General features: G+C 33.1%; 1 protein-coding gene and 1 pseudogene across 1 annotated transcript; one reads left to right on the forward strand and one right to left on the reverse strand.

The window, feature by feature from the left end:
• Positions 1-10,240: 10,240 nt before the first annotated feature.
• LOC111412827 (abscisic acid receptor PYL12-like) lies at positions 10,241-10,934 on the reverse strand. The gene has a single exon (XM_023043720.1). The coding sequence runs from the start codon at positions 10,890-10,892 to the stop codon at positions 10,350-10,352; it is 543 nt and encodes a 180-aa protein (XP_022899488.1). The 5' UTR covers positions 10,893-10,934; the 3' UTR covers positions 10,241-10,349.
• Positions 10,935-16,021: 5,087 nt separating this feature from the next.
• Positions 16,022-20,821, forward strand: LOC111412646 (annotated as a pseudogene).
• The last annotated feature ends 4,872 nt before the right edge of the window (positions 20,822-25,693 follow it).

A 25,693-nucleotide genomic window follows, 5' to 3' on the forward strand; every position in this document is an offset into this window, starting at 1 on the left:
CAAAGAATTGTGATGTCATCTCTGAAGAGAGGAAGAGTTCATATTGAACAATTCTAAGGAACATAGTGGCCAATCCTCCATAGTTCAAGCAGATAAAGAATGGTCGAAAAGGGTGAAGATACAACACCAACTTCAATTGAAGATTCCAGAATTTTGTAGGTTTTTCCATCCCATATTTTACTACCAATTTCTTGAACCTTCTTCATAGAAGAATTCTCTAGAAGATGAAGGCAACCACCATCACCAACATTATGGAATTGTGTAGAAGAATCAACCACCTTCTTTAGCATCTATATATATCCATGTCTAGTTGCATTTTGTATGTAGAGAAAGAGAGTGAAAAGAGAGTGTAGTAAGTGAAAGAGAGAAAATATTGTGAGTGCTCCATTTCTAAATAATATAAATGAGGTTAGCGATCTTGGTGTGAATCAAAAATTGTGTAAAAAAATTTCTTATGAATAAAAATTACTTTCTTTTGATGTTTAAACTCTTCAAAGGAAAGATGATGCAAATCAACAAAAACACAAAAACAACAAGAAGATGAAGCATTATTCAAAAGACAGACTGTTCCAATAAACAGAATTAGTTTTGTAATAATATGGACAGTGCTAAATCTCAAAAGGAAATGTCGCCATTTGAATAAACAAAAGCAAGATGACAACGATAACTATGTGGCTTGAATTTGTCTTTGTTCTAGTATGCTTTCATTTTTTATTTTTTATTTTTTATTTTAATGAATATGTTTTGTCAAAGATGGTGTCTATTGGAAAAGTATGTTTGTACGAGGATATGCTACAATAAAATAAATTCTTGTTATATGCTTTATTTATTATTTGATTTCATATTTAGTTATTTAGATGCTTAAAAATTACTTAATACGAATAAATTAGATTAAGTAACTTGTAATTATATTGACCTCGTATCATAATTATTTTCCTATTATTATCATGTATGTTTAAAGTAATAAAGAAATTTGGAGATAAATTTTTGTCAAAGTTACTTAAAATATAAGATAAATTAGGAAAAGCTTTCAAATAAGTTCCTATATATCCTTATAAACCTAGTCATGTAATTAGTTTTGGTGGCAAACTAATAGCATTAGTACAAAAGTTTGCATTTTTAGTGTGGATTTAATCCTATGATATGTATATTTAGAATTTGTCCATAACTTGTTTAACATATAATGTTCATATGATTGATCGAACTGTTCTGCATGTTCAAGTGCCACAAAATAAATAAATATTTGCACCTCGTGCTCCAAAGCATGACAAACATAAATACGCCTCGACCACCAATGCTCTCTTTATGAAAGTAATGTATATCCTCAATCCCTTGACTAGTAGACAACTAGAAGCCTTGTCCAAACAATGGCATTAAAGGTCTCAACTCGACATCAGACATAGATGCCATTTAAGTATGAACTCGAACACAATCATATCAATGATGGACTTCAAGGTAATAAAATTATGCATACACATAATCAGGGGCAGAACCAAGACTTAATGCTACGAGGGGCAAAAAAATTTAAAAATTTAATGTACGAATAAAATTTATATATAATAAGAAAATTTCATAATATAAGAGTACCAATGTTTTGTTTTGTTAGACAGATGCCAGTTGGAGGAAAAATAATAAATTACGTTCCTTAAATCCCTAACCCAAGTCAGCAGAGTCGTAGACGATGGTCGATGGTTCTGCGGCCACGGACAGGGGTGAAGGTGAAAAGACTTAGGTATTTTATTTTTGGGAATTATTTCAGTTGGGAAAGGGGATTATACGTGAAGTCGTGAATAAGAGTAGGAAGAATAAATGGGACAATGGGTACTATCTATTGATACAAATAAGTGGTCTAAAGATTAAAACAAAAAAAACATTTAAGGTGGGCTAGTCCATTGAAATTAATTGTTGCTGGGCTAATATGAGATAAAATTATAATTCAGACAAAAAAAATAAAAATTAGTGCATTTGGACTTCGAAAACAGTGGGCTGCCACCATTAAATCCGCCCATGCACATAACGTATTATAAGAAAAGTGCTACGAAAGCACATACCTTGACAAGGATATTGAAATTTGGACTTATTCACGAACTTCAGCAAAAGAGATCTGTTATATGAAACTCATTTAGATATAAAAGATATTTCTTCAATACCTATCTTATATGATAATCAAGCTACTCTTGCTCGAACATAAAACAAAGTGTATATTGGAAAGTCTAGACACATAAATCTAAGACACGAGTATGTAAGGAAATTAATCAACTATGGAATAAATTCTCTTACACATGTTAAGTCCAGTGAGAACTTAACTGATCTGTTTACTAAACCTCTCACAAGAGAGTTAGTAAAATCAACATCAAATAGAATGGGGTTGAAACTCTTTAAATAAATCCACCAATGATAGCAACATCACCAAAAGTATACTAAACAAATATATTTAGGTTCAAGGAGTAAATAGCAAGTCATTCGATAAGTGAATGGATTTCATCACTATTAAACTATTAAACACTATCTTAGATAAACCGTGTTGATTGTTATTGTTGGAGGGATGAGTTATAAGAAAACTCTTAATGAAGTTCAGTACGAGATATAAGTATATCTAAAAGTAACAAAGATATTGAAAGAACTTCATTTATTTGAATTTTGAGGTAGTGTCGCCTCATTAGAGCGCTGGAGTTTTCTCTCTTTAAAAGTTCAAAGAAAAAAGATAAGCGCAAGACCATATTAACACTAAACGAGTTAGAGGAACTTGTGAAAATTTAACACTTGTGTGTGTAACTTCATCGGTATTTTCTCAAGGAATAACTGGTTCAAAGTGTTCTAGCTACCTAGAATTTCGATAATGCTTTATGAGATTTACACGATGGTTAGATTCAAATGAAAAATATCTAATTCTTATGCATGAATATTGATATTTGATTATGTGATAAATGTTGATTTTGAGCAAGTGGTGGATTGTTGAAATCTTGTTGTTCAAAATCATGGATGGATGAATTAAAAGAAAGAAAAAAGGGAAATGAATGCCATGAAAAGGGCCTATGCAAGCATGCGGTCGCATAGACCCTTTCAGAGAAATCAGAGGCAGCCAAGGTTATAACTATGTGATCGCATATTTGAAAAATGTGACCGTTGGTTGGGTTTTTCAAATTTTCTGGTGGATTATTGATGAAACATTGCACCTCTTTGTTTTGAGATTAGAGCCACTTCTTATGGGATGATTAAAATCTATAAATACATGTTGTGTTCATCCAAAAATGTATGAAAAAATTCATCCAACTTTGGAAAGAAATTTTGTTTATCTACATAATCAAATTCCTCCTTTTCACTTGTTCATTTGAAGATTCATTTTGCTTTTGGTGTTTTTCATTGAAGGCTTGTTAAATCCTACAAACTATTTGTCATTTCAATCCAGTAAAAGCATCACGAGAGGAGACAAATATTGTTCGAGGACAACGATTTTTCTTCGTTTTCAAATTTTCACCGATTTTTATATTCATCATCTTCTTCTTTTATTTTCTCCATTGCTATATTTTTCAAAACATTAATCATGTAACAATTAACATTAGTCGTAAGAACTTGAATTCCATGGAACAGAAAAAGAATCTTAAAATATTGATGCATATTAAAATGCAACAATACCTGAACTCAAGCAACTCATTTCAGGCTTCAGCGACTATTCCAACAATTTTAATGTAGTTTTTCCCATATAAATTCCCCGTCGCTTTCCAAGCCACTGAATCTAGACTAGGAGACGGGCTGTGCATATGTCCAACTTCAAAACTAAGGTGTGGTTGCAACCGTTGTATGATTTTTGGCCGCGAGTTGGTATGTGTGTTGATGGAAGGGGTAGGTGAGCTTGGTTTAGGAAGATGATTTATGTTCTAAATTTTCTTATGTGTTAATATGTTAATAGCCTATTCCTTTTTTTTTTCTTTTTTTTCCCCCGCAAAATCGATTCTCTGCACCAACGATGAGGCTCCTTTTATATTTTAATATATTTTTACTGCACTCACTAACACCAAAAAAGAAAATTTAAATCAATGTGTTGTAAATTTTGCCCTTTATTGAAATTCAAATCTGAAAAAGAAATGGGCACAATTATATTAAGCACTATGTGGGATGAAAATCAATTTTTCAGTAAATTTTAATAAAAATTGATTAAATATGTCGTTAAAAAGTAATAATATGATTAAAATTAATTATTGACTTTAATTCAGATTAAAAACTAGGGCTAAATAATAATCTGGTGAGCCTACTTGTTGAGGGTTATATGGGTAACTAGAGAATACTAGGTTATCCTAGTTAGTCTACACAAAAGCTTGATTTTTGGGCTTCATTTTTTCAATTTCAAAATGCAGTAATTAACTCAAGCAGATTCCAATAAAGGTCCGTTTGATTGTAAAGATAAAATTTAGATGAAAAAATAAATTTTAGGAAATTAAATTGTCTAAAAATTGTTTAAATGAAAATTCTCAATTATTGTGTTTGATTGATATAATTTTTCACGTGAAAAACGTTGAAATAAAAGTATTTTTTGATATTCGTTTGACTTTGTTTTATATGAAAAATTGTCAATTAATTGAATAAAAATTCGAATTAATCTATTTGTATCGAGGGGGGTTTACCGAAGCGTTTACCCCCCTCTCACAAACACGCGGGTCCCGCGTGTATTTAATAATGTCGAGCTGTAGCCCCCACCTTGATGATGTGAGTAGGGTGTAAACAATTAAATAAATCATTATGTACGTGTAGCATAGTCCTAAAAATTATTAGTATTTGGGATCAAATTTATCTCCATTGGCTAAAAAAATTGTCTATGTGGCAAGAAAATCAATTACCTGAAAAAAAATGGAAGAACGATGAGTTTCACCATATAACTGAAAGGTTGGTGAATTATACTTGAAAAAACTAGTACTTTGCATTGAGATTTCACCAACACAAACTAAATCACGAAATACATCAAGAACCATAGTACAAGAATTTCATGTTCATGCCATTTTCTCTGCTATTTTGGCTAGAGATTTGAGATTACACCCTACTATCGTATCAGCAAACGCACGAGTATCTTCTTCACAACTATCCACCGGAATATCCACCACGTACGATTCAATCACCGCCGTCTTCCCGCCGCCTTCCTCTGCCTCATCCTCATACATACTGGTGGTGGATTGATAATTCACAAGTTTATGATCGCCACCAAGACGTAAGGCTATTATCAGTAGTTTTCATTATGAAAAGTATTATATTAGATGCGTGTATTAAGTAATAGATTATCGCATGTATGCAACGTAGGATGACTACTAATAGTTTTCACTATAAATAGTATTACTCAAAAGAGAATATTTGTATCAAAGAATTGTGATGTCATCTCTGAAGAGAGGAAGAGTTCATATTGAACAATTCTAAGGAACATAGTGGCCAATCCTCCATAGTTCAAGCAGATAAAGAATGGTCGAAAAGGGTGAAGATACAACACCAACTTCAATTGAAGATTCCAGAATTTTGTAGGTTTTTCCATCCCATATTTTACTACCAATTTCTTGAACCTTCTTCATAGAAGAATTCTCTAGAAGATGAAGGCAACCACCATCACCAACATTATGGAATTGTGTAGAAGAATCAACCACCTTCTTTAGCATCTATATATATCCATGTCTAGTTGCATTTTGTATGTAGAGAAAGAGAGTGAAAAGAGAGTGTAGTAAGTGAAAGAGAGAAAATATTGTGAGTGCTCCATTTCTAAATAATATAAATGAGGTTAGCGATCTTGGTGTGAATCAAAAATTGTGTAAAAAAATTTCTTATGAATAAAAATTACTTTCTTTTGATGTTTAAACTCTTCAAAGGAAAGATGATGCAAATCAACAAAAACACAAAAACAACAAGAAGATGAAGCATTATTCAAAAGACAGACTGTTCCAATAAACAGAATTAGTTTTGTAATAATATGGACAGTGCTAAATCTCAAAAGGAAATGTCGCCATTTGAATAAACAAAAGCAAGATGACAACGATAACTATGTGGCTTGAATTTGTCTTTGTTCTAGTATGCTTTCATTTTTTATTTTTTATTTTTTATTTTAATGAATATGTTTTGTCAAAGATGGTGTCTATTGGAAAAGTATGTTTGTACGAGGATATGCTACAATAAAATAAATTCTTGTTATATGCTTTATTTATTATTTGATTTCATATTTAGTTATTTAGATGCTTAAAAATTACTTAATACGAATAAATTAGATTAAGTAACTTGTAATTATATTGACCTCGTATCATAATTATTTTCCTATTATTATCATGTATGTTTAAAGTAATAAAGAAATTTGGAGATAAATTTTTGTCAAAGTTACTTAAAATATAAGATAAATTAGGAAAAGCTTTCAAATAAGTTCCTATATATCCTTATAAACCTAGTCATGTAATTAGTTTTGGTGGCAAACTAATAGCATTAGTACAAAAGTTTGCATTTTTAGTGTGGATTTAATCCTATGATATGTATATTTAGAATTTGTCCATAACTTGTTTAACATATAATGTTCATATGATTGATCGAACTGTTCTGCATGTTCAAGTGCCACAAAATAAATAAATATTTGCACCTCGTGCTCCAAAGCATGACAAACATAAATACGCCTCGACCACCAATGCTCTCTTTATGAAAGTAATGTATATCCTCAATCCCTTGACTAGTAGACAACTAGAAGCCTTGTCCAAACAATGGCATTAAAGGTCTCAACTCGACATCAGACATAGATGCCATTTAAGTATGAACTCGAACACAATCATATCAATGATGGACTTCAAGGTAATAAAATTATGCATACACATAATCAGGGGCAGAACCAAGACTTAATGCTACGAGGGGCAAAAAAATTTAAAAATTTAATGTACGAATAAAATTTATATATAATAAGAAAATTTCATAATATAAGAGTACCAATGTTTTGTTTTGTTAGACAGATGCCAGTTGGAGGAAAAATAATAAATTACGTTCCTTAAATCCCTAACCCAAGTCAGCAGAGTCGTAGACGATGGTCGATGGTTCTGCGGCTACAGACAGGGGTGAAGGTGAAAAGATTTAGATATTTTATTTTTGGGAATTATTTCAATTGGGAAAGGGGATTATACGTGAAATCGTGAATAAGAGTAGGAAGAATAAATGGGACAATGGGTACTATCTATTGATACAAATAAGTGGTCTAAAGATTAAAACAAAAAAACATTTAAGGTGAGCTAGTCCATTGAAATTAATTGTTGCTGGGCTAATATGAGCTAAAATTATAGTTCAGACAAAAAAAATAAAAATTAGTGCATTTGGACTTCGAAAACAGTGGGCTGCCACTATTAAATCCGCCCATGCACGTAACGTATTATAAGAAAAGTGCTACGAAAGCACATACCTTGACAAGGATATTGAAATTTGGACTTATTCACGAACTTCGGCAAAAGAGATCTGTTATATGAAACTCATTTAGATATAAAAGATATTTCTTCAATACCTATCTTATATGATAATCAAGCTACTCTTGCTCGAACATAAAACAAAGTGTATATTGGAAAGTCTAGACACATAAATCTAAGACACGAGTATGTAAGGAAATTAATCAACTATGGAATAATTTCTCTTACACATGTTAAGTCCAGTGAGAACTTAACTGATCTGTTTACTAAACCTCTCACAAGAGAGTTAGTAAAATCAACATCAAATAGAATGGGGTTGAAACTCTTTAAATAAATCCACCAATGATAGCAACATCACCAAAAGTATACTAAACAAATATATTTAGGTTCAAGGAGTAAATAGCAAGTCATTCGATAAGTGAATGGATTTCATCACTATTAAACTATTAAACACTATCTTAGATAAACCGTGTTGATTGTTATTGTTGGAGGGATGAGTTATAAGAAAACTCTTAATGAAGTTCAGTACGAGATATAAGTATATCTAAAAGTAACAAAGATATTGAAAGAACTTCATTTATTTGAATTTTGAGGTAGTGTCGCCTCATTAGAGCGCTGGAGTTTTCTCTCTTTAAAAGTTCAAAGAAAAAAGATAAGCGCAAGACCATATTAACACTAAACGAGTTAGAGGAACTTGTGAAAATTTAACACTTGTGTGTGTAACTTCATCGGTATTTTCTCAAGGAATAACTGGTTCAAAGTGTTCTAGCTACCTAGAATTTCGATAATGCTTTATGAGATTTACACGATGGTTAGATTCAAATGAAAAATATCTAATTCTTATGCATGAATATTGATATTTGATTATGTGATAAATGTTGATTTTGAGCAAGTGGTGGATTGTTGAAATCTTGTTGTTCAAAATCATGGATGGATGAATTAAAAGAAAGAAAAAAGGGAAATGAATGCCATGAAAAGGGCCTATGCAAGCATGCGGTCGCATAGACCCTTTCAGAGAAATCAGAGGCAGCCAAGGTTATAACTATGTGATCGCATATTTGAAAAATGTGACCGTTGGTTGGGTTTTTCGAATTTTCTGGTGGATTATTGATGAAACATTGCACCTCTTTGCTTTGAGATTAGAGCCACTTCTTATGGGATGATTAAAATCTATAAATACATGTTGTGTTCATCCAAAAATGTATGAAAAAATTCATCCAACTTTGGAAAGAAATTTTGTTTATCTACATAATCAAATTCCTCCTTTTCACTTGTTCATTTGAAGATTCATTTTGCTTTTGGTGTTTTTCATTGAAGGCTTGTTAAATCCTACAAACTATTTGTCATTTCAATCCAGTAAAAGCATCACGAGAGGAGACAAATATTGTTCGAGGACAACGATTTTTCTTCGTTTTCAAATTTTCACCGATTTTTATATTCATCATCTTCTTCTTTTATTTTCTCCATTGCTATATTTTTCAAAACATTAATCATGTAACAATTAACATTAGTCGTAAGAACTTGAATTCCATGGAACAGAAAAAGAATCTTAAAATATTGATGCATATTAAAATGCAACAATACCTGAACTCAAGCAACTCATTTCAGGCTTCAGCGACTATTCCAACAATTTTAATGTAGTTTTTCCCATATAAATTCCCCGTCGCTTTCCAAGCCACTGAATCTAGACTAGGAGACGGGCTGTGCATATGTCCAACTTCAAAATTAAGGTGTGATTGCAACCGCTGGATGATTTTTGGCCGCGAGGGGGTATGTGTGTTGATGGAATCGGTAGGTGAGCCCGGTTTAGGAAGATGATTTATGTTCTAAATTTTCTTGTGTTAATATGTTAATAGCCTATGCTTGGTTTCTTTTTTATTTTTTTTCTTTTTTATTTTTTCTCTTTTACGCAAAATCGATTCTCTGCACCAACGATGAGGCTCCTTTTATATTTTAATATATTTTTACTGCACTCACTAACACCAAAAAAGAAAATTTAAATCAATGTGTTGTAAATTTTGCCCTTTATTGAAATTCAAATCTGAAAAAGAAATGGGCACAATTATATTAAGCACTATGTGGGATGAAAATCAATTTTTCAGTAAATTTTAATAAAAATTGATTAAATATGTCGTTAAAAAGTAATAATATGATTAAAATTAATTATTGACTTTAATTCAGATTAAAAACTAGGGCTAAATAATAATCTGGTGAGCCTACTTGTTGAGGGTTATATGGGTAACTAGAGAATACTAGGTTATCCTAGTTAGTCTACACAAAAGCTTGATTTGTGGACGTCATTTTTTCAATTTCAAAATGCAGTAATTAACTCAAGCAGATTCCAATAAAGGTCCGTTTGATTGTAAAGATAAAATTTAGATGAAAAAATAAATTTTAGGAAATTAAATTGTCTAAAAATTGTTTAAATGAAAATTCTCAATTATTGTGTTTGATTGATATAATTTTTCACGTGAAAAACGTTGAAATAAAAGTATTTTTTGATATTCGTTTGACTTTGTTTTATATGAAAAATTGTCAATTAATTGAATAAAAATTCGAATTAATCTATTTGTATCGAGGGGGGTTTACCGAAGCGTTTACCCCCCTCTCACAAACACGCGGGTCCCGCGTGTATTTAATAATGTCGAGCTGTAGCCCCCACCTTGATGATGTGAGTAGGGTGTAAACAATTAAATAAATCATTATGTACGTGTAGCATAGTCCTAAAAATTATTAGTATTTGGGATCAAATTTATCTCCATTGGCTAAAAAAATTGTCTATGTGGCAAGAAAATCAATTACCTGAAAAAAAATGGAAGAACGATGAGTTTCACCATATAACTGAAAGGTTGGTGAATTATACTTGAAAAAACTAGTACTTTGCATTGAGATTTCACCAACACAAACTAAATCACGAAATACATCAAGAACCATAGTACAAGAATTTCATGTTCATGCCATTTTCTCTGCTATTTTGGCTAGAGATTTGAGATTACACCCTACTATCGTATCAGCAAACGCACGAGTATCTTCTTCACAACTATCCACCGGAATATCCACCACGTACGATTCAATCACCGCCGTCTTCCCGCCGCCTTCCTCTGCCTCATCCTCATACATACTGGTGGTGGATTGATAATTCACAAGTTTATGATCGCCACCAATAATACTGAACACCATAACATGCACATCTTCATCAAGGCGATCAAGCCTCTCTGTGCTCCTCTCCGCCGGCATACCAGACACCACCTCCACCTCCCGTACGCTGCCGGCGCCGCCACAGCCGGATCTCATTTTGCAACTTTTGATGAACTTCTTGTATATTTGAGGGTTGTCGAATTGACGAACCATGGACCAAACTAGAGGGAGTGGGGCATTTATTTTTTGAACAACAGTATTGCTGCACTGGGTTGGTGAGAGGATATGAGTATGGTGTAAACTTTTCATTTTCTCTAGTTGATTCTGAACTTTCATTTGGCTTCTTCGAAGTTGCATTAATATCTGTACGCAGCAAGTTTTCTTATATAAAAATTTGAAATAAATAGAGAATGTGTTAACCGCCATGGATGAAAAAGAAATCAGAACCGAAGAGTATTTTATTTAAAACTCTGGAGAAAATTGCTGCACCTATTTTGTCGTCATTTGTTTGAGTCGTTCGAGGTTGATAATGGTGAGTTCTTTTGGTCCCGAATCTTTATCGCGTAAGTTGATGGTTTTTGCTGGGGCAGTGGGGCCATTCCTTAGCTAGCAAGTACATAGAATAAAATATAAATGTAGAACCCGGATTTGAGTTATTTTATTAATAAGGTTGATATTTTAAAGTAAATTTCAAATTTTAGGGTCTGTTTGAGTTACATTATTTCAAAAAAATATATTTTTAAATAGTAATTTGATATCATTTTAATCACACATTTTTCATCAATACACTATTTAAGAATGTATTATTATAAAAATAATGTGGCTCAAACACCCCCTTAATATGAAACCATAGTTCATTAAATTTCGATCCGATTAAGATAAAAAAATGAGCACACAAATATTAAGATTGTTTGCTCAAATTATAGGGATTTGAGTTACTTTTATTAATAAAGTTGACATTTTAAAATAAATTTCAAATTTTAATATGAGATCATAGTTCATTAAATTTCGATCTGATTAAGACTGAAAAATAAGCCCACAAATATTAAGATTGATTTGCTCAAATTATACGGGTTTGAGCTACTCTTCTCAATTTGGTTTATATTTTAAGATAAAATATATATCTTAATATGGTATTAGAATTTATTGAACTCTGACGAGCAATTCGATAAAATTAAAACTAAAAAATGAGCATGCAAATTTCAAAATTTGTTTGTTCAAACAAGCTATCATCTTACGGAGATATTAAAGGATAAAATCTCACATTAAATAAAGATGAAAATATGGATCAACTTATGTAAATTTGAGCTACTTCTTTTAATAACATCGACTTTTTAAAATGAAATCCCGAGTTTTCATGTGTCTGGGATCCATTCTGGCCAGATTTTAATGCTGTACATTATTTGACCGTTTGAAACGTAGGTGGGGGTCCACTTTTGTAGTAAATATTGCCCTTGTTTGAACCCTATTTTTTCATCAAAATATATTTTTCAACAGTGATTAGACATTATTTCAACCATACATTTTTCAATAAAATAATATTATAAACAAATTAAATTTTATTTTTTATTTTTTAACCACTCATTTTCCATCAATACACTATTCAAAAATTCATTTTCTCCTCCAAAGTGAGACTCAAACAAGGGCATTGACTGCACATATTGTAAATTATCGAAATTGCCATGTTCTAAAGGAGAATGAATTTTATGTGAAGGGCACATTGGTAATTTCACTTAATTTAGTAAAAAATAACTGCTTCGCTCTTTAACAAAACACTGTATGGCAGCTTTATTTTGGTTAGACATTTACTTCAAGTCCCGTTTGATTTTCATTCTTTTCTTATTAAAATGAAAAATATGATCGTTATTTATCACATCAAACCATCAAATTTGAATTTTTATATCTTGTGTGGGATCCATAACTACTATATTTTTCATTCTCATTCTTCCAAAAATGAGAAACAAACGAGACCCAAAATGACTCCCAACACCCCCCTTAATAAAAAAAGGCAATTACGTTAGCACGTGGCACGTGCATTAGGTTGGTCGCACACCTGGATGGCACGTGTATAATGTTGTTGGTCTAGGTGGTCTCTCATTGGAATATATGCATGCAGTTCATCTCATCGGAAACGGAATTTCTAATATTTGGAAGCTTAAAATGAGTTGAGTTTATGGAGTGGGAGTATGGACACAACAGAAGGTGATTCCTTAATACCAATCCCGTCTAACGTTTTTGTCTCCTTTCGGGTTTCTTCTTCGTTATTTACATTTAGGGTCGTTTAATTGCAAGAATAAAATTTGGGTAGAAAGAAAATGAATTTCAAAAAATTGAATTGTCTGAAACTTGTTTTTTCGAGCATGCCAATTAATGTGTTTAATTGACATAATTTTTAACCTGAAAAATATTAAAATTTTCTATCTTTTGGTGTTCGTTTGACATTATTTTTTATGAAAATTGTCGATTAAAAGGACAAAATTTATTATAATTGGGGATAAAATTTGTTCCAAAAAAGCCTGAAAACCAATTTTCATGGGTTTGATGGGAATTGGTTGAAAATTGGTTTTCCACAAAAAAACCAAGGAAATTACATGTTTGAGGGGAGGAAGGAAAAGAAATTGTCAAAAAAATTATTGCCATCAAACATGCCAGAAGGTGAAAAATGGAACCATGGAAAATCGGCCAAATCAAATAGGCGTTAAAGTAATTCTAGTTGTACACCAGAGTTTTACCTTCGTGTGAGGGAGCTGTACATTAGATTGTAAAACTCTACATGGAATTCTTACGTTTAACATGATTGGCAAAGCAACTAAACATAGACATTTAAAGATACAAAGTTAAAAGAATAAAGTTAGTGTGCCAGATGAATTTGCCTACCTAGGTGATCGATCCTCACATTGGCATGGCACCCGCGCCAACCTTATGTGAATAAAAAATGTAAAAAATGACATCCCACACAACCCGACTATAAGTGTAGGTCAGCTGGGATGTCAAAATAATTTTGACACCCCAACATGATTGAAGTTAAAATCTTTGAATATTAGTCATATCCAGTATAGTACTTGCTAAATTTGTCTTCGGTCTTGCATATATTTTGGTTGATGCTAATGTGTTAATATGCCACTGTTTGACATCATTTACTTTACATTCTTTTTCATTATTTTTTCTATAATATTCATTTTTAATTATATATTTTCATTAAAATAATATTACACGCAAATCAAGAACTTTTCTATTTTTTTAGCTCCACATTCTTCATCAATCACTATTCTATAATACATTTCTTCAAATTAATGGCCTCAAACAAGACCTTATATTATATTTTATTTGTTGACCTTAAAATTTGATAATTGTCTATTGATCTTGGTCATCATTCTATCTATCTATAAATTACCTATATATTTGTGACATCGAGGGAGCTTGTCAACCTCAAAAAATGAAAGAGAGATTCCAATGTTATTTCAGTCAGAGTTTGTTTCTTAGTTGATTATCTTCTTTCAATGTTTGAGAGGTCCGACCTCAAAATTTTTTAATCATTTTCAATCTTTAGAAGTTTTTAGAATGAAAGTGGGATCATTTTTTCATTATGCAATGATCAACTTAAATGCAATTAATGAGGACATTTTAGTCATTTTCGTGAGTTCACGTTCTTCACCATTATGTTGAAAGTCACGAGTAAGTCTTATTTTTAAAGATTATATATTTTTTGCTCTTGGAATACTTGTCCATAATTTAATTGTCTTCACGTAAAAGCTTGGCACACTGAAACGTAGTTCATTGTGTCACACTAAAGTTTATGTCCATATGTAAAGCATGCTGAGGTAGTCTGAGGCCTAAAATTGCGTTCCTTGTCACGTATTAGGGTTCTGCACTCCTTTGCTCTGGGAGCCTTGGCTATCCAGACGTTCTTTTAGTCTAATAGGTCTCGACTACCTTGCCTTAAAAAATCGTCCCATGATATGTAAGCACGTGATAGAACCTTTTTCATGACTAACATGCAATTTGGTGCATAGTAATTATTTTAGTACGTAACAGCAGCAAAACTTGTCCCAAAAAATGGTCTAGCCGTCGTTTACACTTCGACAATTAGTTAACAGTTGAAAATAAAATATAATTGAGTGTGGAAAAAACAAGTGAAAATTGATGTTATTGGGGATTTGATTCACACTTATTCTACTTGTACAGATGATTTTGCACAGATAGCAGAGGTGGCCCTGACTATAGGCGAGGTAGGCGATCGCCTAAGGCCCCATTTTGACGAGGGCCCCGAATTCTATAAAATTAATTAGCTAATTGAAAAAAAAATGAAAATTATATTAATGAAATTATTTAAAAGAGAATTGTCATATGCAAATAAAAGATATTAATAAAAATTAAGAATACAAAAATATTAAAAAAAATTTACAAATGACATGAAATTTATATTTATTCATCTTTCAAACATCAATTTTCTTTTTGTTAATCAAACAAAAAATCTTGGATTTTTTGTCTCTTCAAATTCCACTTCAACTATCACCTACCATTATTTTTTTGTTAAACCCAACACAAAATAAATTTTCTCTTTCTTTGAAGTAAACTCTTGGACGGATGAAAATAACAATTGGCAAACAAGTCTCTTGACTTTTTAGTTTTCTCACACTCAGTCGCTGGACTCACTGATAGTCTGCCATGGCATTGCTTGACATGTTTTCTTCTCCAATTCCATTATCTTCAAAGAATCGGGTCCTATGATAGATCACATGACAATCCAAAGGTAGGCTATTATATTTAGTTTTATTTATTTATTTATTTTTGTTAGATTTGTTGAGTTTGTCAGACAATTGCTTGAGCTTGACCATCCCAGCCGAGTGAACCCGACTAAGAACGATATGATCGGAAAGTGGGTTTGAAAAATTATGACCGGGGACGAGCCACGAGCGGGAAGTTTGCAAGTTTGCATCTTTTTTTTTGCCTATTTTGCCGGTCAAATATTTCACTGCTATTTGGCCAATGATGCATAAAAAGACAAAAAAAGAAAAAATAATAAAAAAAATCTTTCACTGCTATTTGTTTTATTGTTTACAAACCAAAGGAAGGAAGACCGAAACCAAAAAACTGACATAGTGGATTGGTGGTTTACAGGTTGTTTGTGCAGCAGTAGCCTCAGTACCCCGTTCTCGATTTCAACATATTTAATTACCGTTTGTAGACTTGTAGTCCCCCATATTTAATTTAGCTTCTCATAAGTCATAATTATTATTGGTTTATAATCATATTAACATTCTTCAACTCAACATTATTTTGCAGTCAACAATACTTTGATGCTCGTACAAGCAGTCAAGCACTTAGCAAAAATGGCGTGGAAAACCGAAAACTTGAAATAAATGGAGTTCTTATACTTCCTCTAAGTGAAAACCTCTCACCAGGTTTTATTGTTCCTCTACTAATTTAAAATTTAATCTTGTATTAATTTTGTGTTTTGTATTGCTTTAATATGCCTACTAGAAAGTATTTGTCTGGACATGAAAAAAGAAAAAAAAACTGAAGAATTTATTCGATCTCAAGTAGGAGCTATGGACAAGTTTTTTGGTAGTAATATTAATAATAAAAGAGAAAGTCCGATGAAAGATTTGGCTGTTTAGGAATTTGAAAATGAAAAGGTTCAAAGTGAAGATAATATGACCAAAGAGCAGGAAATTTTAGTGGATCATGAGCAAGAAAATATGGAGGAATTTGAAAAATGTGTACCGTTGCATTACAACATTAGTGATCCAGGGAATTGGAAAAATGTTGATCAAAACTTGATAGATTTGTTAGTGAAAAGAGGTCCACTTAGGGAGGATAGTTTTACTTTTCCAAAAGATTCAGAAAATAGACATTTCTCTTCTACATATTATATTCGACATTTAGCAAATGGTGAGAAGAGTGATAGAAAATGGTTGGTCTACTCAATTTCGTTGGATAAAGTATTTTGCTTTTGTTGTAAGTTGTTTAAGCAAGAAGGAAACAATATTCAATTAGCCAATGAAGGGATCAATGATTGGAAAAATCTTAGTTTTAGGCTTAAAAGTCATGAAACTAGTAATGGACACATGCATAACATGAGAAGATGGATTGAGTTAGAAAGGAGATTGCAACAGAATGTAACTATTGATAAAGCTATACAAGATCTAATCAACAAAGATAGAGAACATTGGAGAGAAGTTTTTGTGAGGATAGTTTCTATTGTTAGCTTTTTATGTAAGAACAATCTAGCATTTCGAGGGACTAATGAGAAAATTTACGAAAAAGATAATGGGAATTTTTTAGGTTTAATTGAAATGATTGCAGAGTTCGATCCAATTTTGAGAGAACACATTCGTCGCATTCAAGAAAAAGAAATTCATTATCATTACCTTAGTCACAAAATTCAAAATGAATTCATATTCATGTTGGCTGGAGAAATCAAAACTGCAATTATTAAAAACGTTAGAGAAGCAAAATATTTTTCAATTATAATTGATTGTACACCAGATATAAGTCATGAAGAACAAATGTCTCTCATAATATGGTATGTAGATGTCATAGCAACTCCAGTGAAAGTACAAGAGTATTTTTTGGGATTCCTTAAGGTGGATGATACTTCAGGGCAAGGACTATTTGTTGAATTATTAGATATTTTGAAAAAACTTGAATTGAATATTGGGGATCTAAGAGGACAGGGTTATGATAATGGTTCTAACATGAAAGGGAAGCATAAAGGTTTGCAGAAAAGAGTACTAGAAATAAATCCAAGGGCATTTTACACACCATGTGGTTGTCATAGCCTTAATCTTGCACTTTGTGATATGGTAAATTCTTGTATAAAGGCTAAATCTTTTTTTGGAATTGTACAATGCATATATATATTATTTTCATCTTCTACGAAGCGATGGAAAATTTTTCAAGACAATGTGAAGGGTCTGACGCTTAAGCCACTATCACAAATACGTTGGGAAAGTCAAGTCGAAAGTGTTAAAGCAATAAGATTTCAAGCACTAGAAATAAAGGCTGCTTTAAAACACTTGGTGGAAACGTGTGATGATCCTAAGACATATAGAGATGCTCAAAGCTTACTTTTTGACATTATGGATTTTGAATTCTTGTTTGGCATGGTTACATGGTACAATACATTGTCTGCTATTAATAGAGTAAGCAAAATATTGCAAAGTGAAGACACGTCTATTGATGCTGCGATTAGTCACATGAAAGCACTTATTTCATTTTTTGAAGCATATAGAGAAACTGGATTTGAATCCGACAAAATTACTGGTAAAGAAATTGCTGATCAAATGGAAGTTGAACCTACATTTCATGAAAAACATATTATTCATAGAAAGAAGCACTTCGATGAAAATGTTAATGATGAGATAACACATTCACCTGAAGAATCATTTAGAGTTGATTATTTCTTGTACATAGTTGATCAAGCTCTTTCTTCGCTTAAGTTAAGATCTGAATAATTTCAAAAATATGAAAATACTTTTGGGTTTTTGTTTGATTTAAAAAAATTGCAGAATGTAGATGATAGTTGTTTGAAGTGTTGGTGTTATAAGCTTGAAGAATTTTTGAAACACGACATGGATTCTGACATTGATGGATCAGAGTTATTTTCTGAGCTACAAATTGTGAGAAATAGTTTGCCAGAAGAGACAAAAAAGGCGATTGAAGTGTTGGACTACATAAAAATGATGGATTGTTTCCCAAACGTATGGATTGCTTACAGAATATTATTGACTATACCAGTTACGGTTGCATCTGCGGAAAGGAGCTTCTCAAAGTTGAAGTTGATAAAATCCTATCTTCGATCAACAATGTCACAAGAAAGATTGAATGGCTTGGCCATGGTATCTATTGAAAAAGAAGTTCTAAAACAAATTGATTGTAATAGTATAATTGCTGACTTTCTATCAAAAAATTCTAGAAGAGTAAATTTAATTTAGACATTTGGAAGTTTTAAATTATTGTTTTTGCAATTTTGAACACACACACACACATCTATATATATATATAGGGGCCCCATATTTGAAATTGGCATAAGGCCCCCAAAATATCAAGGTCGGCTCTGATAGATAGATACATACATACATGCCCTTGTGTCAGCCTATCTATTCGAAAATTATGTATATGTAGCAGAATTCATATCTCATGATGAAAGAATGTTGTGTTTATATGGGGAATGTGGATGAAAGTGGACCATTGAAAACTTAGCTTAAGTTAGCCCATGTTTGACAACCGTTATTTTCAACTATACATTCTCATAATAAAATATTATACAATTAAATTTAAATTATTTCATACTTTTTAATTATACATTCTTCAAAATTTTGCTGTTGTAAAATCATTTTTTAACCATAATTAAATCAACTTCAAGTAGTTATCCGATCTCAATTATATCACAACCGACAAGTACCTGTTAAATACAAACAAGTACTAAGCATGTGCTGCACCAGGCTTTGGTGGATTGAATTATTTGAGATTATTCAATTATTCACACATTGAATATACCTTAGACGTCTTAGTGCTCGCTTTCAATGGGCATTTTCTTCGTTTTGTCTTTGGGGCTCCTTTTTCTTCGAAGATATCAGATCCCTCACACTCCTGCTACCTTGATTTTGTGATGTAAGACACTACGAATTGTTATTACTACATAAACTCGACTTTGTCAAACTAAGCTATTTATTTTGAAGTTGTATCCAATCCATGATCACACGATACTTCCCTTCATCAGTTGCTACAAGGTCCGCTACCGTGACAAATATCTGACACATCTCGTCATACCTTAATTGCCCAGGAGTATTAACCAAACCGTCAGAGTTAACGATGACCCTTATGTGCGCTCTGCTAACTTCTCTCTTCCATTTTCGCAATAGATACCAATTTGGCATCACAGTTACGTCATTACGTATAATCAATGCGATCGCATGCCTACATACTATTCCTCGGAACTCGAACAAGTGGTAATTGCAGATGATTTCATAGTTCTCTCTATTTATGACACAAGGAATTTTTTTAGTTTCGTCGCTCGGCACAGACTACGTCCACATGTACCTCATACGTTGTCCCTATATATCCTTCTGAAGCAGACATGAGGTCGCAGTAAACCTTCCACATAAAGTCAACTTGAATTCCATGAACTTTGAAAATGGTGTACAATGCCTAATATTGCTTTTTCATTTTTGTACGTTGTTACACACAGTAGCATTTGAAAGAAAGACTTGAAATCGGCATGAAATTTTTTATCAACCTTATTCCGCAGTGCTCGTTCATACTGCTCAACAAACTACTTCAACGATGTCTTCAAATGCACATAACCATTGAAGATGGCGTTCATACTTTCACTTCTTTGTGTTGTTGACATACTAGCCAATAAAATTGTTTTCAGGAAAGATGGCACCCAATGACCTTTGTTTTTGTACAATCCAGACAACTAAACGTTATCATGTAAGTCATGCATATCGATTATCATTCTCGAACTTTTCTTGAATTCTTAGACAAATTGTGAATTTAAGCCAATATGTATATAGCCGAAAATATTGTAGCTCTACCCACGTGATATCCAAACTTTTCTGACAACTTTTTCAAAATATGCCACAAACACTATCTATGCTTCGTATTTGAAAAAAAATATCTAAGTTGCATTTTGTATGGCTCTAGCTTGATCGGTAATTATTCCATGTGGAGCTTGACTATTCACGCACTTAAGCCATGTCGTGAACAACCATACAAAATATATATGTGTCCTCATTCGATTCCAAACCACAACTCAGCAACGTTGATTGCCTGTGATGATTCACACCAACAAAAGGGACGAAGGACATAACACACTTATTAGTAAGGTAGGTTGTATCAAATGTGACAACCTCCCCAAACTCTTTATATACTTGCCTACACTGATTGTCAACCTAAAAAGCATTCTTTAGGCGCAAATTGTCATCCAAGTCAATACTAAAGTAAAATCTCGAGCACCGGGATTACTTTTTAGAAAAGTAAAACTGTATTGCAGCTACATCATCCTCACCAATTAAGTCTTAGTCGTCTCACTTGTTCGATATAGTTCCGACAATCCTTTTCGACACAAGTCATATTTTTATAGCCACCCACTTCAATAACTGTGGAGTTAAAACTTTTATGCAATGGTATTCCTGCTATATCATTCACTTAGAGCTTTTGCTTCATATGTGCACTCATTTATAGATTGCATCAATACATCTGGACTTAGTAGAACTCATCTTATAATTGTGGTTGAGGTGGACCGTGTTAATTTTTCAGTAACCATGGATATCTAAAGATGTAGAGATCCTAGCGTTACAACCCATCTAAATTGTTGGTTGCGACTTCAAAGAAGTGCTTGTATTACTAATTCTTCGTCCCGCTCCGTCAACGTAACATATCTCAAAACACCATCATAATCCCTTGTTGAACTCCTCTTTCTAACTAGAAAACCTACGGCATAAGTATATCTTACATAAAAATCATACACTTCTTTTTCATCCATGAAGTGCATACTAACCTCAGGCACAGTCAAACCATCTCCTTTTACCGTTTCATCTTCCATGACATTCATATCGTCGTCCACATTCTCATTTTAGGAATCAACAAACAAAACATCTTCTATATTGGCTGATCCTGCAAACCATAAACACTCACCAAAATTTAAGTGTTCGAAATGCCCAACCTTAAGTCAAAATCTAGTCGAGTTCTGTGAATGTGTATTGTTCCAATTTTCCATATATTTCATCAGCGAATACATATTGAAAAAATCCCAATTAGTTGTTTCTTTGGCTTAATTATATTTAACAATCGAATTAACTGAATAAAAACAAAATCTTGCAATTAATAAAAAAATTGATCATTTTCATATGTCTTCTAATTTCCAATTACCCATTACGATTTTCAAAATAATAATCTAAATGCTTCAAATAAGGTAAGTAGCACACATTTCTAACAAATTAGTTTCAAGATTTATGTAAAGCCTTTAGCAACTTATATCTAATTGGATCTCTAATGATTGAACCCTATTTTTACCTTGTAAACCCACTTCTATTAGATTACTTTTTGTTGTTCAGACCTAAGGACCGAAACCTAGCTTTATTTTTGTTAAAAACTTCATTATTTTCATCCATTGCATAAACCCAATGCTTAGATTGACGACATTTAAAAGCCTCATAAAACTAAGATTCTGGTTTATTAAATTTAAAGTGAGTTTCAACTATGAACACAACACATGTAAAACTAATTGCAAAATATTGCATATTGGATTTAATATGCATTTAGCTCCATTTCTAACAAATTAGTCACTCCAGAGAGTAATCGTGGCTTCTAAAAAGTTCATAAATTAGATTGAAGTCTGACATGGTTTAATTTGAACAGAGAAGAATTAGAGAAGATAAAGTTGACAGAGAAGAAATAGAGAAAATAAAGTTGGAATAATTGAATTGTTAATTCCTTTATTAACAATGCTACTGACTACTTATAATAGTCTTACACGATTGGAAGAAATAAACTATGCTAATAATTAGGAAACAAACAACCCACTAAGCTTAACTTCATGGCTATATTAAATGGAACAAACAAACAGACTGAGTCCACACTACTATCCCACGTGTTAACTTTAGAAGATAACCACGAACATTGGAATCGTTTGCATGGTTTGGTTGCATGTCTGGCTTTGTGAATGGTGGACAAATACACCCACATTTCCACTCCTAGCTTCCACTTCCTGCCTCCACTTCAATTTGGTGCCTTGACAAAATTATTTGCATGGTGACACGTATCATTCCTCCCTCCTTCAGAATCCTTGTCCGCAAGGATAAAATCTATCTTAATAAAGCACCGTTCATTTTCCCAAGTAGCATCTTCAATCATAAATAATTGTGGACGCTCACACCAATGGCCAGGAACAAACTTCTCGTCGCAATAGTAACACAACCCTTTGTCTCGACGTTCTCGTGCCTCTTGATTGGTCACTGGTCGAAATGTTGTTGGAGTAATACTAGAACTTGCATTTTTGCTATGGTATGGTGGAGGGCCTAGTACACCAGCTGTTGGGTTGGGATTCACTTTTGGCACAACTGAAACTAGTTGGGAAAGAAATGATTGGCTAAATTTCTTTTGTAACTGATTTTTTTTCCACAATTAGCCGAGCAACTCCAATTGCATCCGTCAAAGTTCGGGGTTGTTTAATTTTTACCTCGAGGCGAATGTCATCCTGAAGTCCTGCAATGAAACAACCAACTAAAAAACTTTCAGGTAGACCATCAACTCGATGGGAAAGCTTTTCAAAATGTTCCTGGTAAGCTACTACATTTGAGTTTTGCCTAAGACGGATTAGAGCTTCTGACGGGTCTTCATAATCAGTTGGACCAAAACGGAGAAGGACAGCCTTGGTGAATTCATTCTAATTAATTGGTCCATGGAATTTCATCAACCAACGGTGCCACTATAGGGCAATGTCCTCTAGATGGAAGGATGCTAGTTGAAGTTGTTGATCAGATGAAATATTTTGGAAATCAAAATATTGTTCTGCTTTGTAGATCCAGCTGGTCGGGTCCTTACCATTGAACCTCGGGAAGGAAAGTTTAAGATGTTGATGATGGTTGTTATTGCTGGTATTCAAACGAACAACATTTGATGTATAGGAAGATTCTCCTGGGGCAAATGGGTTTACTTTAGGGTTATTAGTGTGTGTACTCTGGATGACACATAGAGATTGAAGCTCGGTTAACACTGTTTGTAGGACAACATTAATTTGATCCAAGCTCGACTCATGTCGTGCTGAGATTTCATTGACCTCATTGCATAATTCTGCATTTGTTTTGCCACGAGTATCCATGGTCGAAAATGTGCTCTGATACCAATTGATATGGTTTAATTCGAACAAAGAAGAATTAGAGAAGATAAAGTTGACAGACAAGAAATAGAGAAGATAAAGTTGGAATAATTGAATTGTTAATTCCTTTATTAACAATGCTACTCACTACTTATAATAGTCTTACACGATTGGAAGAAATAAACTATGCTAATAATTAGGAAACAAACAACAACCCACTAACAATTAGGAAACAAACAACCCACTAAGCTTAACTTCATGGCTATATTAAATGGAACAAACAAACAGACTGAGTCCACACCACTATCCTCCGTGTTGACTTTAGAAGATAACCACAAACATTGGAATCATTTGCATGGCTTGGTTGCATGGCTGGCTTTGTGAATGGTGGACAAATACACCCACATTTCCACTCCCTACTTCCACTTCCTGCCTCCACTTCAATTTGGTGCCTTAAAAAAATTATTTGCATGGTGACACATATATTGATAAGTGAGAAAGAGAACGTGGCCCTTAATTCGAGAATAAGACCAAGTCAATGGAGCAGTTGTGAAGATTTTGTGGCTGTTTCATTGTCTGCACGTAGGAAGTGGAGTCCAATTCCAAGATCATGCATGCATGCACGTGGAAGAGCCCATGGAATTTCTGTTGACAAGTTGCATATTAGAGTTAGGATTTGTTCTTCATTCATTTAGTTTATTTTAAAGTTTTTTTTTATTTTTTATCTTAGTTCCCATGATTTGCTGGATAGTTATCACGTGCAGCAATAGTTTAGGAAAAGTAGTTGAGTTGTAACTTATTTAAAGAGCCAACGTGAATAATAAATGGAAGGAAATATTTATCCAAAGTAACTTGTGGTTTATTTCTCACCCTAAGAGAAATTTGTGGTTTTCTTTCACCCGAAGAAAGAACTATTTTTCTACCATTTCATCTTTGTTCTGACTAGTACCTATCAATTGGTATCAGAGCAGGTTTGCAATGGCATTCATTCATCCAGATATCCGTGAAAAGATCCAAGAGAAGTTGCAGGAGGCCCTTGTTTTGGTTTCAGAAATAAGGATGTCTTTCAAGAAGTCTTTTCTTCCAAGGAGTTCATTTCAAGCACGTGGCAGCAAGGATGATCACGCTCCTCATCACTGCACTGAATTGCAAAAGGAAGAGGAAGACTTCACCGGTTCACGAACAAGAGAGATGGATTTTCCCAATTTTTCTGTAGATGATCCAGTGGAACGGTTGCTTCATGCAAATCATTATTTTGAGTGTCATGAGATTGATGGTGCTCAGAAAGTGACGTATGCAGGCAAAACTCCACAAGTGTTTCTAATTGAAGGCAACTCATAATTGATTGCATATGAGGGGCAAGAGCCGGCACCATGTGATCACATCCAAGTGTTTGACAGGGGCAAGAAAATAATTCAACATTGGATCCAGGGAGACTTCTAGAAGCAAATTCCAATTGTGGACCTTGGGGACAAGTGTCCACTTGAGGGGGAGGTATTGATAAGAGAGAAAGAGAACGTGGCCCTTAATTTGAGAATAAGACCAATCAGTGCAGTAGTTGTGAAGATTTTGTGGCTGTTTTGTTGTTTGCACATAGGAAGTGGAGTCCAATTCCAAGATCATGCATGCATGCACGTGGAAGAGCCCATGGAATTTCTGTTGACAAGTTGCATATTAGAGTTAGGATTTGTTCTTCATTCATTTAGTTTATTTTAAAGGTTTTTTTTTTTTTTTTTTTTTTATCTTAGTTCCCATGATTTGCTGGATAGTTATCACGTGCAGCAATAGTTTAGGAAAAGTAGTTGAGTTGTAACTTATTTAAAGAGCCAACGTGAATAATAAATGGAAGGAAATATTTATCCAAAGTAACTTGTGGTTTATTTCTCACCATTAGAGAAATTTGTGGTTTTCTTTCACCTGAAGAAAGAACTATTTTTCTACCATTTTATCTTTGTTCTGACTGGGACCTATCAAAGTCCCTATTGGCTATTGATCAAAACATTAGAAAAAATTGGGAGAAGAGCAAAGAAAACGTAGCAGCAAGACTACCAAAAAAATTCCGACCATAAATTCATACCATCATCTGTAATGACCCGGTTTCGGAGATGGAGAATATGGCTCTAGTGGAGAAGATGGAAGAAACACACAACTTCGTTGGTAGTCATGGAAAGGCTTCGCATTTTGCCACCTAATTCTAATTTTCGCCTAATTTCTACCTCTGTATTGTGTCGTTTTACTTCAAATGGGTTTTGAATTGTTAAAATCTCTATTTTGCGTCATTTTACTTTGGGAGGATTTAGGTTGGAAGAGAAGGGTTTGATTTGGCGGA

The sequence above is a fragment of the Olea europaea genome, chromosome 16 (genome assembly GCF_002742605.1).
Source record: "Olea europaea var. sylvestris chromosome 16, O_europaea_v1, whole genome shotgun sequence".
In the NCBI taxonomy this organism is placed as follows: domain Eukaryota; kingdom Viridiplantae; phylum Streptophyta; class Magnoliopsida; order Lamiales; family Oleaceae; genus Olea; species Olea europaea.